At 39.4% G+C, this 17,440-nt stretch overlaps 1 protein-coding gene across 3 annotated transcripts in view; it reads left to right on the top strand.

The window, feature by feature from the left end:
* The window catches only part of pps (protein partner of snf), a 593,176-nt gene that overhangs the window by 365,700 nt on the left and 210,036 nt on the right, over positions 1 to 17,440 (top strand). For all 3 annotated transcript variants that reach the window (XM_070095224.1, XM_070095226.1, XM_070095225.1), the window contains one exon: positions 6,248 to 6,393. In XM_070095224.1, coding sequence (XP_069951325.1) covers positions 6,248 to 6,393 — 146 coding nt within the window. The remainder of the gene's footprint in view (positions 1 to 6,247; positions 6,394 to 17,440) is intronic.

Here is a 17,440-nt window from a genome sequence, read left to right as displayed (position 1 = left end):
GAAAAAAAGACACCAACAATCCTACCATCATGTAAAACAGTTATAGGCTTTCGTTTTACACTCACTTGGCAGGGTAGTGGTACCTCTCTTGGTGGTTGCCGTCTACCACCCTACTACCTTACTTGTAGATATAAGATATAAATAACCATGACGCAATATGCGTTTTCACTAGCTCAGAAATCAGAGAGAGGCTCATAAACTAACAGTTTTACATGCCGTTCCCTGAGACAAAGACAAGAAAACGGAAAGGCAGACACATACAGGCAGACAGAATGACAGATAAGCAGTGCTAAACAGACAGATAAGGAGAGCTAAACAGACAGACAGACAGATAGGCAGACAGGTAGATACAGACAGACAGACATGTTTGTGTGTAACAGTGAAAACAAATAAAGCGAGAGTTCCCTGAGTGCACATTCATCAAATGTCACTGCCTGGCAGTTGTTTACTGTCACTTGTCATAACACCATGCTTCAAGGTATCCTCCAGCTGGGACCTATGAATACTTCATATATATTTCTAGACAATAGTAAATGACCCAGGCAGGTGAAAATGTTCACCTGTCGGTGTGATTGTGACTATTTGAGTACTATTTCAGTACCTAATATTAGTGTCAGAACAAAGATTGGCTATGAAATCGCAAGAACTATTATAAATTGTAATAATCAGAACATAAAAAATATACAAGTTAAAATAAAAACGAGAAAAAAGGTATATCGGCAACACTTCTGCAAGCAGCAGGAGTCAGTGTTGCTGTCAGGTGAGCGTCCAGCGCCTTTTTTTTTTTTTTTTTTTTTCTATTTTTTTTTTTTTTTTTTTTTCAAAATACAGTGGACCCCCGCATAGCGACCTTAATCCGTGCAAGAGGGCTGGCTGTTATGCGAAATGTTCGGTATGCGAATGAATTTTCCCCATAAGAAATAATGGAAATCAAATTAATCCGTGCAAGACACCCAAAAGTATGAAAAAAAAAATTTTACCACATGAAATATACATTTTCCTACACACAAAGAGAAGGATACATGCACAATAGTAGAGTAGTACATGCACAATATATATTGTGCATGTACTACTCTACTAAATGAAGAATAAATGACACTTACCTTTATTGAAGATGCAGCAATGACTGATGAGACACTGTGTCCTGGGAGTGCCTTTTCCTCCTGAGTACTGTAGGTCCTGTTTGGTATTTTCTTCCAGAACAGGCCTTATCACACTGTGTATGTCACTACAATTCTTAAATCTCTCAAACCAACCTTTGCTGGCTCTAAATTCACCAATATGAGCACTAGTTCCAGGCATTTTCCCTGTTCATCTGGGTGTTAGTCGACTGGTGTGGGTTGCATCCTGGGAGACAAGATTAAGGACCCCAATGGAAATAAGTTAGACAGTCTTCGATGACGCACTGACTTTTTTGAGTTATCCTGGGTGGCAAATCCTCTGGGGTTAATTGTTTCTTGGTATTCTCAATAAGCCACACCAACAACGGTGCTACAGCAGCAGCAGCAGCAGCAGCTGACGGTGGTACAGCAGCAACAGACGATGCTACAGCAGCAGCAGACGATGCTACAGCAGCAACTGACGATGTTACAGCAGCAGCAGACGATGCTACAGCAGCAGCAGCAGCTGACGGTGGTACAGCAGCAACAGACGATGCTACAGCAGCAACAGACGATGCTACAGCAGCAGCAGACGATGCTACAGCAGCAACTGATGATGTTACAGCAGCAGCAGATGATGCTACAGCAGCAGCAGCAGCTGACGGTGGTACAGCAGCAACAGACGATGCTACAGCAGCAACAGACGATGCTACAGCAGCAACTGATGATGTTACAGCAGCAGCAGACGATGCTACAGCAGCAGCAGCAGCAGACGATGCTACAGCAGCAGCAGCAGCTGACGGTGGTACAGCAGCAACAGACGATGCTACAGCAGCAACAGACGATGCTACAGCAGCAGCAGACGATGCTACAGCAGCAGCAGACGATGCTACAGCAGCAGCAGACGATGCTACAGCAGCAGCAGACGATGCTACAGCAGCAGCAGACGGTACTACAGCAGCAGGAGCAGCTGACGGTGGTACAGCAGCAGCAGCTGACAGTGCAGCAGCAGCTGACAGTGCAGCAGCAGCTGACGGTGGTACAGCAGCAGCAGCAGCTGTACCACCAATAGTAGCGATGGTTGATTGGGGTTTATTATACAACCTGGCCAGCTCGGAGACACGCACTCCACTTTCATACTTATCAATGATCTTTTTCTTCATCTCCATAGTAATTCTCACCCTTATTGCTGTAGGGTTGGCACTAGAAGCTTTCTTGGGGCCCATGGTCACTTATTTTCCAGAAAAAAATCACCAAAAACACTGTAATAATACGAAATGTTCCGATTGTATGCTTGGATGTTACCGCGGAGGCTGGCTGGTAAACAATGCCACCGGCGGAACATGTGAGCGTGGCTCAGGCCGCACATTGGACGCGTCTCGGACGAAGGGCGCTGAGCGGGTTTTTGGGCGGTATGCGAGGCAAAATTTTAGTGATCAAAGCGTCCGGTATGCGGATTGTCCGTCATGCAAGGCGTCCAGTATGCGGGGGTCCACTGTATTCCGAGCACTACGTGAGTGAACATACATCAACATTTGGACAGTTTGAGGGTTAAGAGAAAGGTAGCAAAGTTTGTCAGTTAATGTTTCTAATTTTCTACATGAAGGTTATAGATCTTGTAATAAAATATTAAAACCTTCAGACAAAGTAAGGAACCTGGGAGTCATCAATAATGAAAGATTGTCACCTGATCATCTTAATGATAGATTGTCACCTGATCATCTTAATGATAGATTGTCACCTGATCATCTTGATGATAGATTGTCACCTGATCATCTTAATGATAGATTGTCACCTGATCATCTTAACCCTTTCAGGGTCCGTCCCGTAGATCTACGGCTTTACGTTCAGGGTCCAAACCGTAGATCTACGCCATGAGCTCAGCTCACTCTGATGAACTGTGAGTGGTACATTTGGGCCTAGATATGAGAGAATACATCTATGTGGTATGTGTGCACCACATAAAACAGATCCTGCAGCACACTGTGTATAATGAGAGAAAAAAATGAAATCATGATTTTTCGATTAAAACAGCAACTTTGCAGTGTTTTTTCGTACGTTTTTTATAGTTGTATTTGCGATTTCTTGGTCTCATTTGATAGAATGGAAGACATATTACAGAAATAGAGATGATTTTGATTGGTTTTAGTACTGGAAATGGCTTGAAACTGAGCTCAAAGTAGCAGAAATGTTAAATTTTTGCCGATATTCAAGAGTAAACAAACGACCTCACACGTCTAATACACGTCAGCTGGTGGGTCTAATATACATTCACAAATGTGGTGATGATATTTATACAATTATTACAGTATTGCATAACAGTAAATCTTCTATTTTTTAGTGTGAATAAAAATTCATTATGTGAATAAAAAATCAAAATGGAATTTATTTGTAAAGCCTCAAAACATAACTAATGAACAGAGGAAATGTTAGTTTAGTGCCAGGAATACCTACATTGTTCATTCTGGACCCTATTTTGAAATTGGAATATTTTGAACTTTGTGTTAAATTGGCCAAATTAACAATTTCCGATCACTTTATTTTGTAGTTGAAACAGTTGACTTGGCGATTTCTTGTGCTCAATCGATAGAATAGAAGTAATACTAGTGAAATAGCTAAGAATTTGGTTGATTGGAATAATGTAATTGGCCTAAAATGGGAGTCAAAGTCGGCAAAATCGCCGATTCGTAAATATCGCTGGCACATCAAAATTCGCGAGAGCATAATTTCATCAATTTTCCACCAAATTTCATACTTTTTGTTTTATTACCTTCACAAAAAGATTCTCTACGATTTCATAAGAAAAAATAAAAAAAATTTTTTTGAAAATTCTTGGACACTGGTGCGTGACTCCAGATTTGGGCCTTGGACCCTGAAAGGGTTAATGATAGATTGTCACCTGATCATCTTAACCCCTTCAGGGTCCAAGGCCCAAATCTGAAGTGGTGCGTCAGTGTCCAAGAATTTAAAAAAAAAATAAAATTGTTATTTTTTCTTATGAAATGGTAGAGAATCTTTTTGTGAAGGTAATAAAACAAAAAGTACGAAATTTGATGGAAAATTGACGAAATTATGCTCTCGCTAATTTTGACGTGTCAGCGATATTTATGAATCGGCGATTTTGCCGACTTTGACTCCCATTTTAGGCAAATTACATTATTCCAGTCAACCAAATTCTTAGCTATTTCACTAGTATTACTTCTATTCTATCGATTGAGCACAAGAAATCGCCAAGTCACCTGTTTCAACTACAAATTAAAGTGATCGGAAATTGTTAATTTGGCCAATTTAACACAAAGTTCAAAATACTCCAATTTCTAAATAGGGTCCAGAATAAACAATGTAGGTATTCCTGGAACTAAACTAACATTTCCTCTGTTCATTAGTTATGTTTTGAGGCTTTACAAATAAATTCCATTTTGATTTTTTATTCACATAATGAATTTTTATTCACACCAAAAAATAGAAGATTTACTGTTATGCAATACTGTAATAATTGTATAAATATCATCACCATATTTGTGAATGCATATTAGACCCACCAGCTGGCGTGTATTAGACGTGTGAGGTCGTTTGTTTACTCTTGAATATCGGCAAAAATTTAACATTTCTGCTACTTTGAGCTCAGTTTCAAGCCATTTCCAGTTCGAAAACCAATCAAAGTCATCTCTATTTCTGTAATATGTCTTCCATTCTATCAAATGAGACCAAGAAATCGCAAATAGAACTATAAAAAACATACGAAAAAACACTGCAAATTCGCTGTTTTAATCGAAAAATCATGATTTCAGTTTTTTCTCTCATTATACACAGCGTGCTGCAGGATCTGTTTTATGTGGTGCACACATACCACATAGATGTATTCTCTCATATCTAGGCCCAAATGTACCACTCACAGTTTATCAGAATGAGCTGAGCTCATGACGTAGATCTACGGTTTGAACCCTGAACGTAAAGCCGTAGATCTACGGGACGGACCCTCAGAGGGTTAATGATAGATTGTCACCTGATCATCTTAATGATAGATTGTTACCTGATCATCTTAATAATGTCCTTAGTAACTCATACCGGGCTGGAGTTTTGAGACTCTATGACCGCGGGTTCAATCCCGGCCGGGGGTATGGTTTTTTTATGCTACACTGAATAACTTCATGATAGATTTTAGTTATTGATGGGGAAATGCTAAGAAAAAGAAAAATTGTTCACAACTTTTAGACAAAATTTGATTGTGCAACGGTTAGTGTTCTGCACCAAAAAAAAACTTGAGAGAAACTGGATGTCCAAAGACAGACTATAAAATGACTCCCAGAGCCAAAAGCTGTAAATTGCAAAGAGAGGATGATAGTATTAAGTTCATAAAAAAACTTGAGCTAAGGTCTTCCTTAAGGATAACTTATGGTTTAGTTTTTATATTCTTAAATTGAGTGTCAGCATAATACCTATGAAGTGGTGTAGGAATTCAGGGATATAATTATGAGAAGAGGAAGTTTTTTGGCAGCACTTTGTGTGTCTAATAGGAATATTGTGCTTTGGTGAGATGCATTAGCATGGCTGTAACCCTGTCACGGTATTGTGCCTCTTTTTTGTTATCCTACGGATAAATAGAGTAGTTAGGGAGCAAGAGTGGGTAGTGTACAGGATGACTGTAACCTGACAGATATCTAGGGTGCAGTGGATGGTGGAGTATTGTACTAGGATGGTTGTAAACTTTTGGATAGATAGCTAGGGTGCAAGGTAGGGTAGATCATTGTACGAGGAGGGTTGTAACTTGGACAGATAGCTAGGGAGCAAGGGATGCTGGGTTATCAATCGGAATGACTATAACCTGGACAGATTGCTAGGGAGCAAGGAAGTAAAATCTCCAATTTGTTAATAAACAAAAAATTCTAAGATACTAGGGGTATATTTTCCATCACTAGTGATTTTGCCAGTAACTTACATCGGAAAAATTTGAACATGAGTTTTTTTAACACACCTGCTGTCTTCTACCAAGGCAGGGTGAAGCAAAAAAAAAAAAAAAAAAAAAAAAAAGAAGAAAAGCTTTCATAAAGTTTTTCTCATTTTTACACTTAGTAATTTATACAGGGGAAGAGGTTGCTAGCTTGAACATAGGGTATTGTGTGATATTTGCACTTTGTCTTTCACAGCTCCCGAAACACTCAACTCACTTCCAGCAGACCCAGTGACAGAAGCCGTAGAGGATACAACATTAAGTCATGCAAACCACATGTATGATATCAATTGTAAGATCTGTATGGGAAAGCAAGACCACTCATTTATCCGTCAAAATTCGGTGAGTTCTACAATAATTTTTTTGAAATTTTTTCCCATTTTCACAAGAGGATGTATATTATCCTGGCAGTATAAACAAACAGGCAGAAGCATTATCTTATGCAGAAGGGCCCCGCTTTATGTCAATTCGCTAATACAGACATTTCAGATTGTAATAAAAAATTTGTTTATATGGCTCCCTGATTCACTGGTACAGTGTCTGTGCACCACTTTGTTTGTTTATATCCTTCATGAGCTTCGCATCTCTCAATTATGCCTGGAAAGTTTCCAGAATTTCAAGTGTTTTAAAGTTATTGCATATTTTATACACAGTAGACCCCTGCAAATTTGCGGTTCCAAATTTGCGGCTTCAGTAATTCACAGATTTTTCCTTAGAACCTAACTAATAATTGTTCATGAAAATCCCTGCAAATTTTTAGAGTTTTTTTTGTGGGGGGAGGGGGCTTTTTTCGTGGCAATATATATCTTTGTATGCGTTTTAACGCTAAATATTAAGAAAAATATAATTTAATAATTTTGTAACTTTACTTTTACTAAATTAAATTATTACCGTATATTTACCATGGGGTTGTAAAAGAAGTAAATGCTAGGGTGTTCGGGAGAGGGGTGGGATTAAATTATGGGGAATCAAATTCAAAATGGGAATTGACACAGTTACTTTTTGCTGATGATACTGTGCTTATGGGAGATTCTAAAGAAAAATTGCAAAGGTTAGTGGATGAGTTTGAGAATGTGTGTAAAGGTAGAAAGTTGAAAGTGAACATAGAAAAGAGTAAGGTGATGAGGATATCAAATGATTTAGATAAAGAAAAATTGGATATCAAATTGGGGAGGAGGAGTATGGAAGAAGTGAATGTTTTCAGATACTTGGGAGTTGACGTGTCGGCGGATGGATTTATAAAGGATGAGGTTAATCATAGAATTGATGAGGGAAAAAAGGTGAGTGGTGCATTGAGTTATATGTGGAGTCAAAAAACGTTATCTATGGAGGCAAATAAGGGAATGTATGAAAGTATAGTAGTACCAACACTCTTATATGGATGTGAAGCTTGGGTGGTAAATGCAGCAGCGAGGAGACGGTTGGAGGCAGTGGAGATGTCCTGTTTAAGGGCAATGTGTGGTGTAAATATTATGCAGAAAATTCGGAGTGTGGAAATTAGGAGAAGGTGTGGAGTTAATAAAAGCATTAGTCAGAGGGCAGAAGAGGGGTTGTTGAGGTGGTTTGGTCATTTAGAGAGAATGCATCAAAGTAGAATGACATGGAAAGCATATAAATCTATAGGGGAAGGAAAGAGGGGTAGGGGTCGTCCTCGAAAGGGTTGGAAAGAGGGGGTAAAGGAGGTTTTGTGGGCGAGGGGCTTGGACTTCCAGCAAGCATGCATGAGCGTGTTAGATAGGAGTGAATGGAGACGAATGATACTTGGGACCTGACGATCTGTTGGAGTGTGAGCAGGGTAATATTTAGTGAAGGGATTCAGGGAAACCGGTTATTTTCATATAGTCGGACTTGAGTCCTGGAAATGGGAAGTACAATGCCTGCACTTTAAAGGAGGGGGTTGGGAATTGGCAGTTTGGAGGGATATGTTGTGTATCTTTATACATATATGCTTCTAAACTGTTGTATCCTGAGCACCTCTGCAAAAGCAGTGATAATGTGTGAGTGTGGTGAAAGTGTTGAATGATGATGAAAGTATTTTCTTTTTGGGGATTTTCTTTCTTTTTTGGGTCACCCTGCCTCAGTGGGAGACGACCGACTTGTTGAAAAAAAAAAAAAATTTACCATACATATACCAAAGAAAACGGGCTTGCATGAATTACAGTATGGGGTAACATTGATATTTTACTTTCTAGCACTGTGGGAGACATAGCAGTACAGTACTGTATACAGGTTTATCTTTACATTCTATTTTTTTTAAAGGTGATGTATGAAGCTGAGTTTGAAATTATATTAAAGTGTTTTGGTGGCATATTTAGGGTTTAAACCTTAAAAATAGGCATTTTTTTAACTGCATCTAGAATTCATGGTTTTTCCAAATTCGCGGGTGGTCTTGGAACGTAACACCCACGAATTTGGGGGGACTACTGTATATTTTTTTCAACATGCTGGCCGTCTCCCAAGGAAGGGTGACCCAAAAAAGAATGAAACCCTTTCACTATCATTCACCATTTTCACCATCATTGAACACTTTCTCCATCACTCAACACTTTCACCATCATTCACGCATAATCACTGTCTTTGCAGAAGTGCTCAGATATGACTTATGTGTACCTGTACCAATATAAATTTACACTCTGTGGTCACATGCAATTACATTAATTAAAATCACTTAGAGTGTTTCACTAGTGTTGAAGATGTAGTAAGTAATAATTTTTTTTTTTTTTTTTTCAAAAAGTCGGCCGTCTCCCACCGAGGCAGGGTGACCCAAAAAAAAAGAAAGAAAATCCCCAAAAAGAAAATACTTTCATCATCATTCAACACTTTCACCACACTCGCACATTATCACTGTTTTTGCAGATTTGCTCAGAATACAACAGTTTAGGAGCATACACATATAAAGATACACAACATATCCCTCCAAACTGCCAATATCCCAAACCCCTCCTTTAAAGTGCAGGCACTGTACTTCCCATTTCCAGGACTCAAGTCTGACTATATGAAAATAACCAGTTTCCCTGAATCCCCTCACTAAATATTACCCTGCTCACACTCCAACAGATCGTCAGGTCCCAAGTACCATTCGTCTCCATTCACTCCTATCTAACACGCTCACGCACGCTTGCTGGAAGTCCAAGCCCCTTGCCCACAAAACCTCCTTTACCCCCTCTCTCCAACCCTTTCGAGGACGACCCCTACCCCGCCTTCCTTCCCCTATAGATTTATATGCTTTCCATGTCATTCTACTTTGATCCATTCTCTCTAAATGACCAAACCACCTCAACAACCCCTCTTCTGCCCTCTGACTAATACTTTTATTAACTCCACACCTTTTCCTAATTTCCACTCTCCGAATTTTCTGCATAATATTTACACCACACATTGCCCTTAAACAGGACATCTCCACTGCCTCCAACCGTCTCCTTGCTGCTGCATTTACCACCCAAGCTTCACACCCATATAAGAGTGTTGGTTCTACTATGCTTTCATACATTCCCTGCTTTGCCTCCATAGATAACGTTTTTTGACTCCACATATACCTCAACGCACCACTCACCTTCTTTCCCTCATCAATTCTATGATTAACCTAATCCTTCATAAATCCATCCGCCGACAAGTCAACTCCCAAGTATCTGAAAACATTCACTTCTTCCATACTCCTCCTCCCCAATTTGATATCCAATTTTTCTTTATCTAAATCATTTGACACCCTCATCACCTTACTCTTTTCTATGTTCACTTTCAACTTTCTACCTTTACACACATTCCCAAACTCATCCACTAACCTTTGCAATTTTTCTTTAGAATCTCCCATAAGCACAGTATCATCAGCAAAAAGTAACTGTGTCAATTCCCATTTTGAATTTGATTCCCCAAAATTTAATCCCACCCCTCTCCCGAACACCCTAGCATTTACTTCCTTTACAACCCCATCTATAAATATATTAAACAACCATGGTGACATTACACATCCCTGTCTAAGACCTACTTTTACCGGGAAGTAGTCTCCCTCTCTTCTGCACACCCTAACCTGAGCCTCACTATCCTCATTAAAACTCTTTACAGCTTTTAATAACTTACCACCTATTCCATATACTTGCAACATCTGCCACATTGCTCCTCTATCCACTCTACCATATGCCTTTTCTAAATCCATAAATACAATAAAAACTTCCCTACCTTTATCTAAATACTGTTCACATATATGCTTCAATGTAAACACTTGATCTACACATCCCCTACCCACTCTGAAACCTCCTTGCTCATCCACAATCCTACATTCTGTCTTACCTCTAATTCTTTCAATTATAACCCTACCGTACACTTTTCCTGGTATACTCAGTAAACTTATTCCTCTATAATTTTTACAGTCTCTTTTGTCCCCTTTCCCTTTATATAAAGGGACTATACATGCTCTCTGCCAATCCCTAGGTACCTTCCCCTCTTTCAAACATTTATTAAACAAAAGTACCAACCACTCCAACACTATATCTCCCCCTGCTTTTAACATTTCTGTCATGATCCCATCAGTTCCAGCTGCTTTACCCCCTTTCATTTTACGTAATGCCTCACGTACCTCCCCCACACTTACATTCTGCTCTTCTTCACTCCTAAAAGATTGTATACCTCCCTGACCAGTGCATGAAATTACTGCCTCTGTTTCTTCCTTAACATTTAAAAGTTCCTCAAAATATTCTCGCCATCTACCTAATACCTCCATCTCCCCATCTACTAACTCCCCTACTCTGTTTTTAACTGACAAATCCATACTTTCCCTAGGCTTTCTTAACTTATTTAACTCACTCCAAAATTTTTTCTTATTTTCATTGAAATTTCTTGACAGTGCCTCTCCCACTCTATCATCTGGTCTCCTTTCGCACTCTCTCACCACTCTCTTTACCTTTCTTTTACTCTCCATATACTCTGCTCTTCTTATAACACTTCTGCTTTGTAAAAACCTCTCATAAGCTACCTTTTTCTCTTTTATCACACCCTTTACTACATCATTCCACCAATCACTCCTCTTTTATCCTGCCCCCACCCTCCTATAACCACAAACTTCTGCCCCACATTCTAATACTGCATTTTTAAAACTATTCCAACCCTCTTCAACCCCCCCACTACTCATCTTTACACTAGCCCACCTTTCTGCCAATAGTCGCTTATATCTCACCCGAACTTCCTCCTCCCTTAGTTTATACACTTTCACCTCCCTCTTACTTGTTGTTGCCACCTTCCTCTTTCCCATCTACCTCTTACTCTACGCAAATAACCCGCACATACAAGAGAGAAGCTAACGACAACGTTTCGGTCCGACTTGGACCATTGACAAAGTCACACTAACAGAGGTGGAGCAGGACGGCTATATATAGGCAGGAAGAGGTGGTAGTAGTAGTAGTGGTAGTAGTAGTAGTAGTAGTACAAGAATTGTATATAATACCAACAGGATGAAACTAAGACACACGCACAACACCCGGGTATCCCCATCGTAGACGCTTCGCCATCCAGCCAGCCACTGGATGGCGAAACGTCCACAACAAAGACAACCAGACGCCACACATGTGTCTTAATTTCTGTGGCCTCATGACTCCAGTCTCTTCCAACCTTTTCTTGAAGCTCTTAATAATCTTGCCCCTTCCATTAAGTTTAAAGCTAAATGGGAATCTAATTCCTTACTTCCTTTCCTTGATGTTCATGTCCACCGCTCAGATACAGGTTTTTCCTTTTCCGTTTACCGTAAACCTATGCACAGTGGCATGTACATTCACTACTTTTCCTATCATGCTTCCCCTGTCAAGAAAAGTGTTCTTATCTCCCTCTTTCTCCGTGCCCTCCGCATCTGTGATCCTCAGTTCCTTCCAGCAGAAATTTCCACTCTTCACAATTCGTTCTCCCGTCTTGGCTACCCTTCCCATTTCATAGACTCTGCCCTCTCACGTGCTAAACGCAATTTCTTCTCTCCCAAACTCTCTACTCATGGGAACTCTTCTATCCTCTGCCTTCCCTACATTTCCGGTCTTTCTAATCTCAACAATTTTCTCCGTCCCTTAGACATTAAGCTTACCTTCCGCCAGACTAACACTCTTCGCACTAATCTCGTTCATACCTCTCCTCCCTCTACAGATGTTCCTGGTGTCTACTCTATTTCTTGCTCCTCCTGTCCTCTTCAATACTTCAGAGAAACTGGTCGATCTCTTTCTGACAGACTTAGGGAGCACAAAAATAGTGTTAGGCTTGCCGACACTAACAATGCTCTTTTCTGTCACGTCAGAGATCATAGCCATCCTATTGACTGGTCTTCTGCTAAAACTGTCTTCCCTACTTCCAACTCGAACATTCGCCGTCTAGTTCAATCCTCTCTAATACACAACTTTCCTTGTATGAACCTTAGCCCTGGCTTCGTCTCTGTAGATGCCTTCCTCTCCCACTACATTGTAAAATGCTCCAAACTTCAGAACACCCGTGACTTAACCAGAATCCTCACTTTTTCTTTATCTTTTTCTTCTTCCTCTTCCCCTTTCCTCTCTCCTTTTCTCCTCTGGGTTGTCTTTCTCTCTCCTGTCTCATGTTTCTATTCCTTCTTCATTTATTTTATTTCACCACTTCCCCTTTCACGCACCTCTGTGCGCTTGCTCTCCCTCTGTGGGTATCTAGCTCTCATGCAGTGCTCCCCTTCCTTTGTATTTGACTGGCTCGTCTTCCTTTTTTCCCACTTCTTCCGCTACCACTACTACTACCTCTTCTTCTTCTACTACAACTACTGTTGAAATTAAGACACATGTGCGGCGTCTGGTTGTCTTTGTTGTGGACGTTTCGCCATCCAGCCAGCCACTGGATGGCTGGATGGCTGGATGGACGTAATGCCTCACGTACCTCCACCACACTTACAGTCTGCTCTTCTTCACTCCTAAAAGATGGTATACCTCCCTGGCCAGTGCATGAAATTACCGCCTCCCTTTCTTCCTTAACATTTAAAAGTTCCTCAAAATATTCTCGCCATCTACCTAATACCTCCCTCTCCCCATCTACTAACTCCCCTACTCTGTTTTTAACTGACAAATCCATACTTTCCCTAGGCTTTCTTAACTTGTTTAACTCACTCCAAAATTTTTTCTTATTTTCATTAAAATTTCTTGACAGTGCCTCTCCCACTCTTTCATCTGCTCTCCTTTTGCACTCTCTCACCACTCTCTTCACCTTTCTTTTACTCTCCATATACTCTGCTCTTCTTATAACACTTCTGCTTTGTAAAAACCTCTCGTAAGCTACCTTTTTCTCTTTTATCACACCCTTTACTTCATCATTCCACCAATCACTCCTCTTTCCTCCTGCCCCCACCCTCCTATAACCACAAACTTCTGCCCCACATTCTAATACTGCATTTTTAAAACTATTCCAACCCTCTTCAACCCCCCCACTACTCTTCTTTGCACTAGCCCACCTTTCTGCCAATAGTCGCTTATATCTCGCCCGAACTTCCTCCTCCCTTAGTTTATACACTTTCACCTCCCTCTTACTTGTTGTTGCCACCTTCCTCTTTTCCCATCTACCTCTTACTCTAACTGTAGCTACAACTAAATAATGATCCGATATATCAGTTTCCCCTCTATAAACATGTACATCCTGGAGCCTACCCATCAACCTTTTATCCACCAATACATAATCTAACAAACTACTTTCATTACGTGCTACATCATACCTTGTATATTTATTTATCCTCTTTTTCATAAAATATGTATTACTTATTACCAAATTTCTTTCTACACATAGCTCAATTAAAGGCTCCCCATTTACATTTACCCCTGGCACCCCAAAATTACCTACTACTCCCTCCATAACATTTTTACCCACTTTAGCATTGAAATCCCCAACCACCATTACTCTCACACTTGATTCAAAACTCCCCACGCATTCACTCAACATTTCCCAGAATCTCTCTCTGTCCTCTACACTTCTCTCTTCTCCAGGTGCATACACGCTTACTATAACCCACTTTTCACATCCAATCTTTATTTTACTCCACATAATCCTTGAATTTATACATTTGTAGTCCCTCTTTTCCTGCCATAGCTTATCCTTCAACATTATTGCTACTCCTTCTTTAGCTCTAACTCTATTTGAAACCCCTGACCTAATCCCATTTATTCCTCTCCATTGAAACTCTCCCACCCCCTTCAGCTTTGTTTCACTTAAAGCCAGGACATCCAGTTTCTTCTCATTCATAACATCCACAATCGTCTCTTTCTTATCATTTGCACAACATCCACGCACATTCAGACTTCCCACTTTGACAATTTTCTTCTTCTTATTCTTTTTAGTAATCTTTACAGGAAAAGGGGTTACTAGCCCATTGTTCCCGGCATTTTAGTTGACTTTTACAACACGCATGGCTTACGGAGGAAAGATTCTTATTCCACTTCCCCATGGATATAAAAGGAAAAGTAATAAGACCAAGAACTATTAAGATAAAATCAAAGAAAACTCAGATGAGTGTGTATAAATAAACGTGTCCATGTATGTGTAGTGTGACCTAAGTGTAAGTAGAAGTAGCAAGACGTACCTGTAATCTTGCATATTTATGAGACAGACAAAAGTCACCAGCAATCCTACCATCATGTAAAACAATTACAGGCTTACGTTTTACACTCACTTGGCAGGACGGTAGTACCTCCCTGGGTGGTTGCTGTCTACCAACCTACATATACCTATATACCTATATATACCTATATAAACTCGTCCTGCTCTACTTCTCATTAGTGTGACTTTGTAAATTCTCCAAGTCGGACTTAAACGTCGTCGTAAGCTCCTCTCTTCTGTGTGTGTGTTGTTTCCCATTTTAGGGAAATTTTAAAGAGATGCCAGAAACAGAGCTTGCTGGACAGATATTTAGTGCAACAGGTGTGCAGTGACTCTCAATTAAGCTGGTCCTACTGGCATTAAAAAGCAAAGAAGGGAAATAACCCTGGAAATGGACTTGGTACCTGAAGTCTTCATGGAAGGGGATTCCCCTTCCAAATAATAGTACACCTCTATCCTTTCCCCTCCTCCCATCTCATCACTCATTAATAAGTCTTCAATAAAGGTAAGTGTCATTTTAGTGTTGTTTATTCTGCATGTCTCATTGTTTTCTGTGTAGGGATATATATATTTCATGTAAAAAAATTATATTTTGTTTAATACTTTTGGATGTCTGGAACAGATTAATTGGATTTCCGTTATTTCTTATGGGGAAAATTAATTCAGCTAACAACAGAATCAGTTAAAGACAAGCTCTCTGGAACGGATTAACATCGTTAACCGAGGGTCCACTGTATATGGTAAGTGTGTGCCATATAATACAAATCCTGTAGCACACAGTGCACAATGAGAAAAAAAAAATTTGCGACAGTGTTTTTGGATTAAAACACTGACTTTGATGTGTATTTTCGTATGGTTTGTACGTTTGTATTCTCTGTTTCTTGGTCTCATTTGATAGATCGGAAAATATATTACAGAAGCAGAGATGATTTTGATTGGTTTTAATACTGAAAATAGCTTGAAATTGACCTCAAAGTAGTGTAAATGTTCGATATTTGCCGATGTTCAGGAGTAAACAAATGACGTCACACTTCCAATATACATCAACTGGTATGTCTAATATATGTTTACAAATGCGCTGATAATATTTATACAATTATTACAATATTGCATAACAGTAAATCTTCTATTTTTTGGTGTGTATAAAAATTCTTTATGTAATAAAAACTAAAAATGAAATTCATCTGTTTAGCCTGGAAACATAACTAATAAACAGAAAATGTTGTTTTAGTGCCAGGAATACCCTCATTGTTTATTCTGGACCCTATTTTGAAATTGGAATATTTTGAACTTTGTGTGAAATTGGCCAAATTACCAATTTCTGATCACTTTATTGGGTAGTTGAAATAGTTAATTGGGCAGTTTCTTGTGCTCAAGTGACAAAATAGAAGTAATGCTAGTGAAATAACTAAGAATTCGATCAACTGTAATTATGTAATTGATTTAAACTAGGAGTCAAAGTGGGCAAAATCGTTGATGCGTAAATATTGCTGATGCAGTAAAATTCGAGATAGTGTAATTTCGTCAAGTTTCCATCAAATTTTGTACATTTTGCATTATAACCTTCAGAAAAAAGATTCTCAACCATTTCATAAGAAAAAATCATTTTTTTTTTTTTTTAATTCTTGGACCCTGTGGACAAGACATAGATTTACGACTTGGACCCTCAAAGGGTTAAGGTCAAAAATATTTTTATGGTAAGTACAGCCTCTCCTCACTTAGCAATAAAATTCCATTCCTAAGACCACCTTGGTAAACAAATTCATCGCTAATCGAGGAGCATACTATAATGGTAGTGAGTTTGTATCAGTCAACTTTGATATTGTTTTAATGTCACCTTGGCCCCATTTATAACATTTCTGGTATACAGTGGACCCCTGGTTCACGATATTAATCCATTCCTGAGAGCTCATCGTAAACCAAAATTATCGGAAAGCAAATAAATTTTCCCCATAAGAAATAATGGAAATCAAATTAATCCGTGCAAGACACCCAAAAGTATGAAAATAAAAACTTTTACCACATGATATATTAAGTTTAATGCAATATAATAATTACAATAACAATAATAACAATAGAATAATTGACACTTACCTTTAATGAAGATCTGGTGATGATTGATGGGATGGGAGGAGAGGAGAGTGTCGAAGTTTTTAATGTTTAGAAGGGGAATCCCCCTGCATTAGGACTTGAGGTAGCAAGTCCTTTTCCGGGGTTACTTTCCTTCTTCTTTTAATGCCACTAGGACCAGCTTCAGAGTCATTGGACTTCTGTCGCACAACATATCTGTCCATAGAGGCCTGTACCTCTCGTTCCTTTATGACTTTCCTAAAGTGGTTCACAACATTGTCAGTGTACAGGTTGCCAACACGGCTTGCAGTAGCTGTGTCAGGGTGATTTTCATCAAAAAAGTTTGCACTTCAAGCCACTTTGCACACATTTCCTTAATTTCAATAGTCATTAGCACCCTTGGTCTCGATGGGTTGGCACTAGAAGCTTTCTTGGGGCCCATGGTGACTTATTTTGCAGAAACAAGCACCAAAAACAGTGATAATATGGATTATATGGAATGTACCGAATGTATCCTTAGATGCGCGCACACTTGCTGGCTTGTAAACACTGGACATGTCTCATATGAATCGTATCGCATTCCGGGTTTTGTAACGGGAACCGAGGCAAATTATTTGCGATATAATGCTTTGGATAGCGGATTTATCGAATACCGATGGCTTCACGAACCGGGGGTCCACTGTACTCTTAAATGCTTATATAGTAATGTACTGTATTTTGTAATAAATAGAGATATTCTACTCTA

Source organism: Cherax quadricarinatus, chromosome 49, assembly GCF_038502225.1.
Source record: "Cherax quadricarinatus isolate ZL_2023a chromosome 49, ASM3850222v1, whole genome shotgun sequence".
Lineage (NCBI taxonomy): Eukaryota > Metazoa > Arthropoda > Malacostraca > Decapoda > Parastacidae > Cherax > Cherax quadricarinatus.
This window is presented reverse-complemented; position numbering and strand designations above follow the sequence as displayed.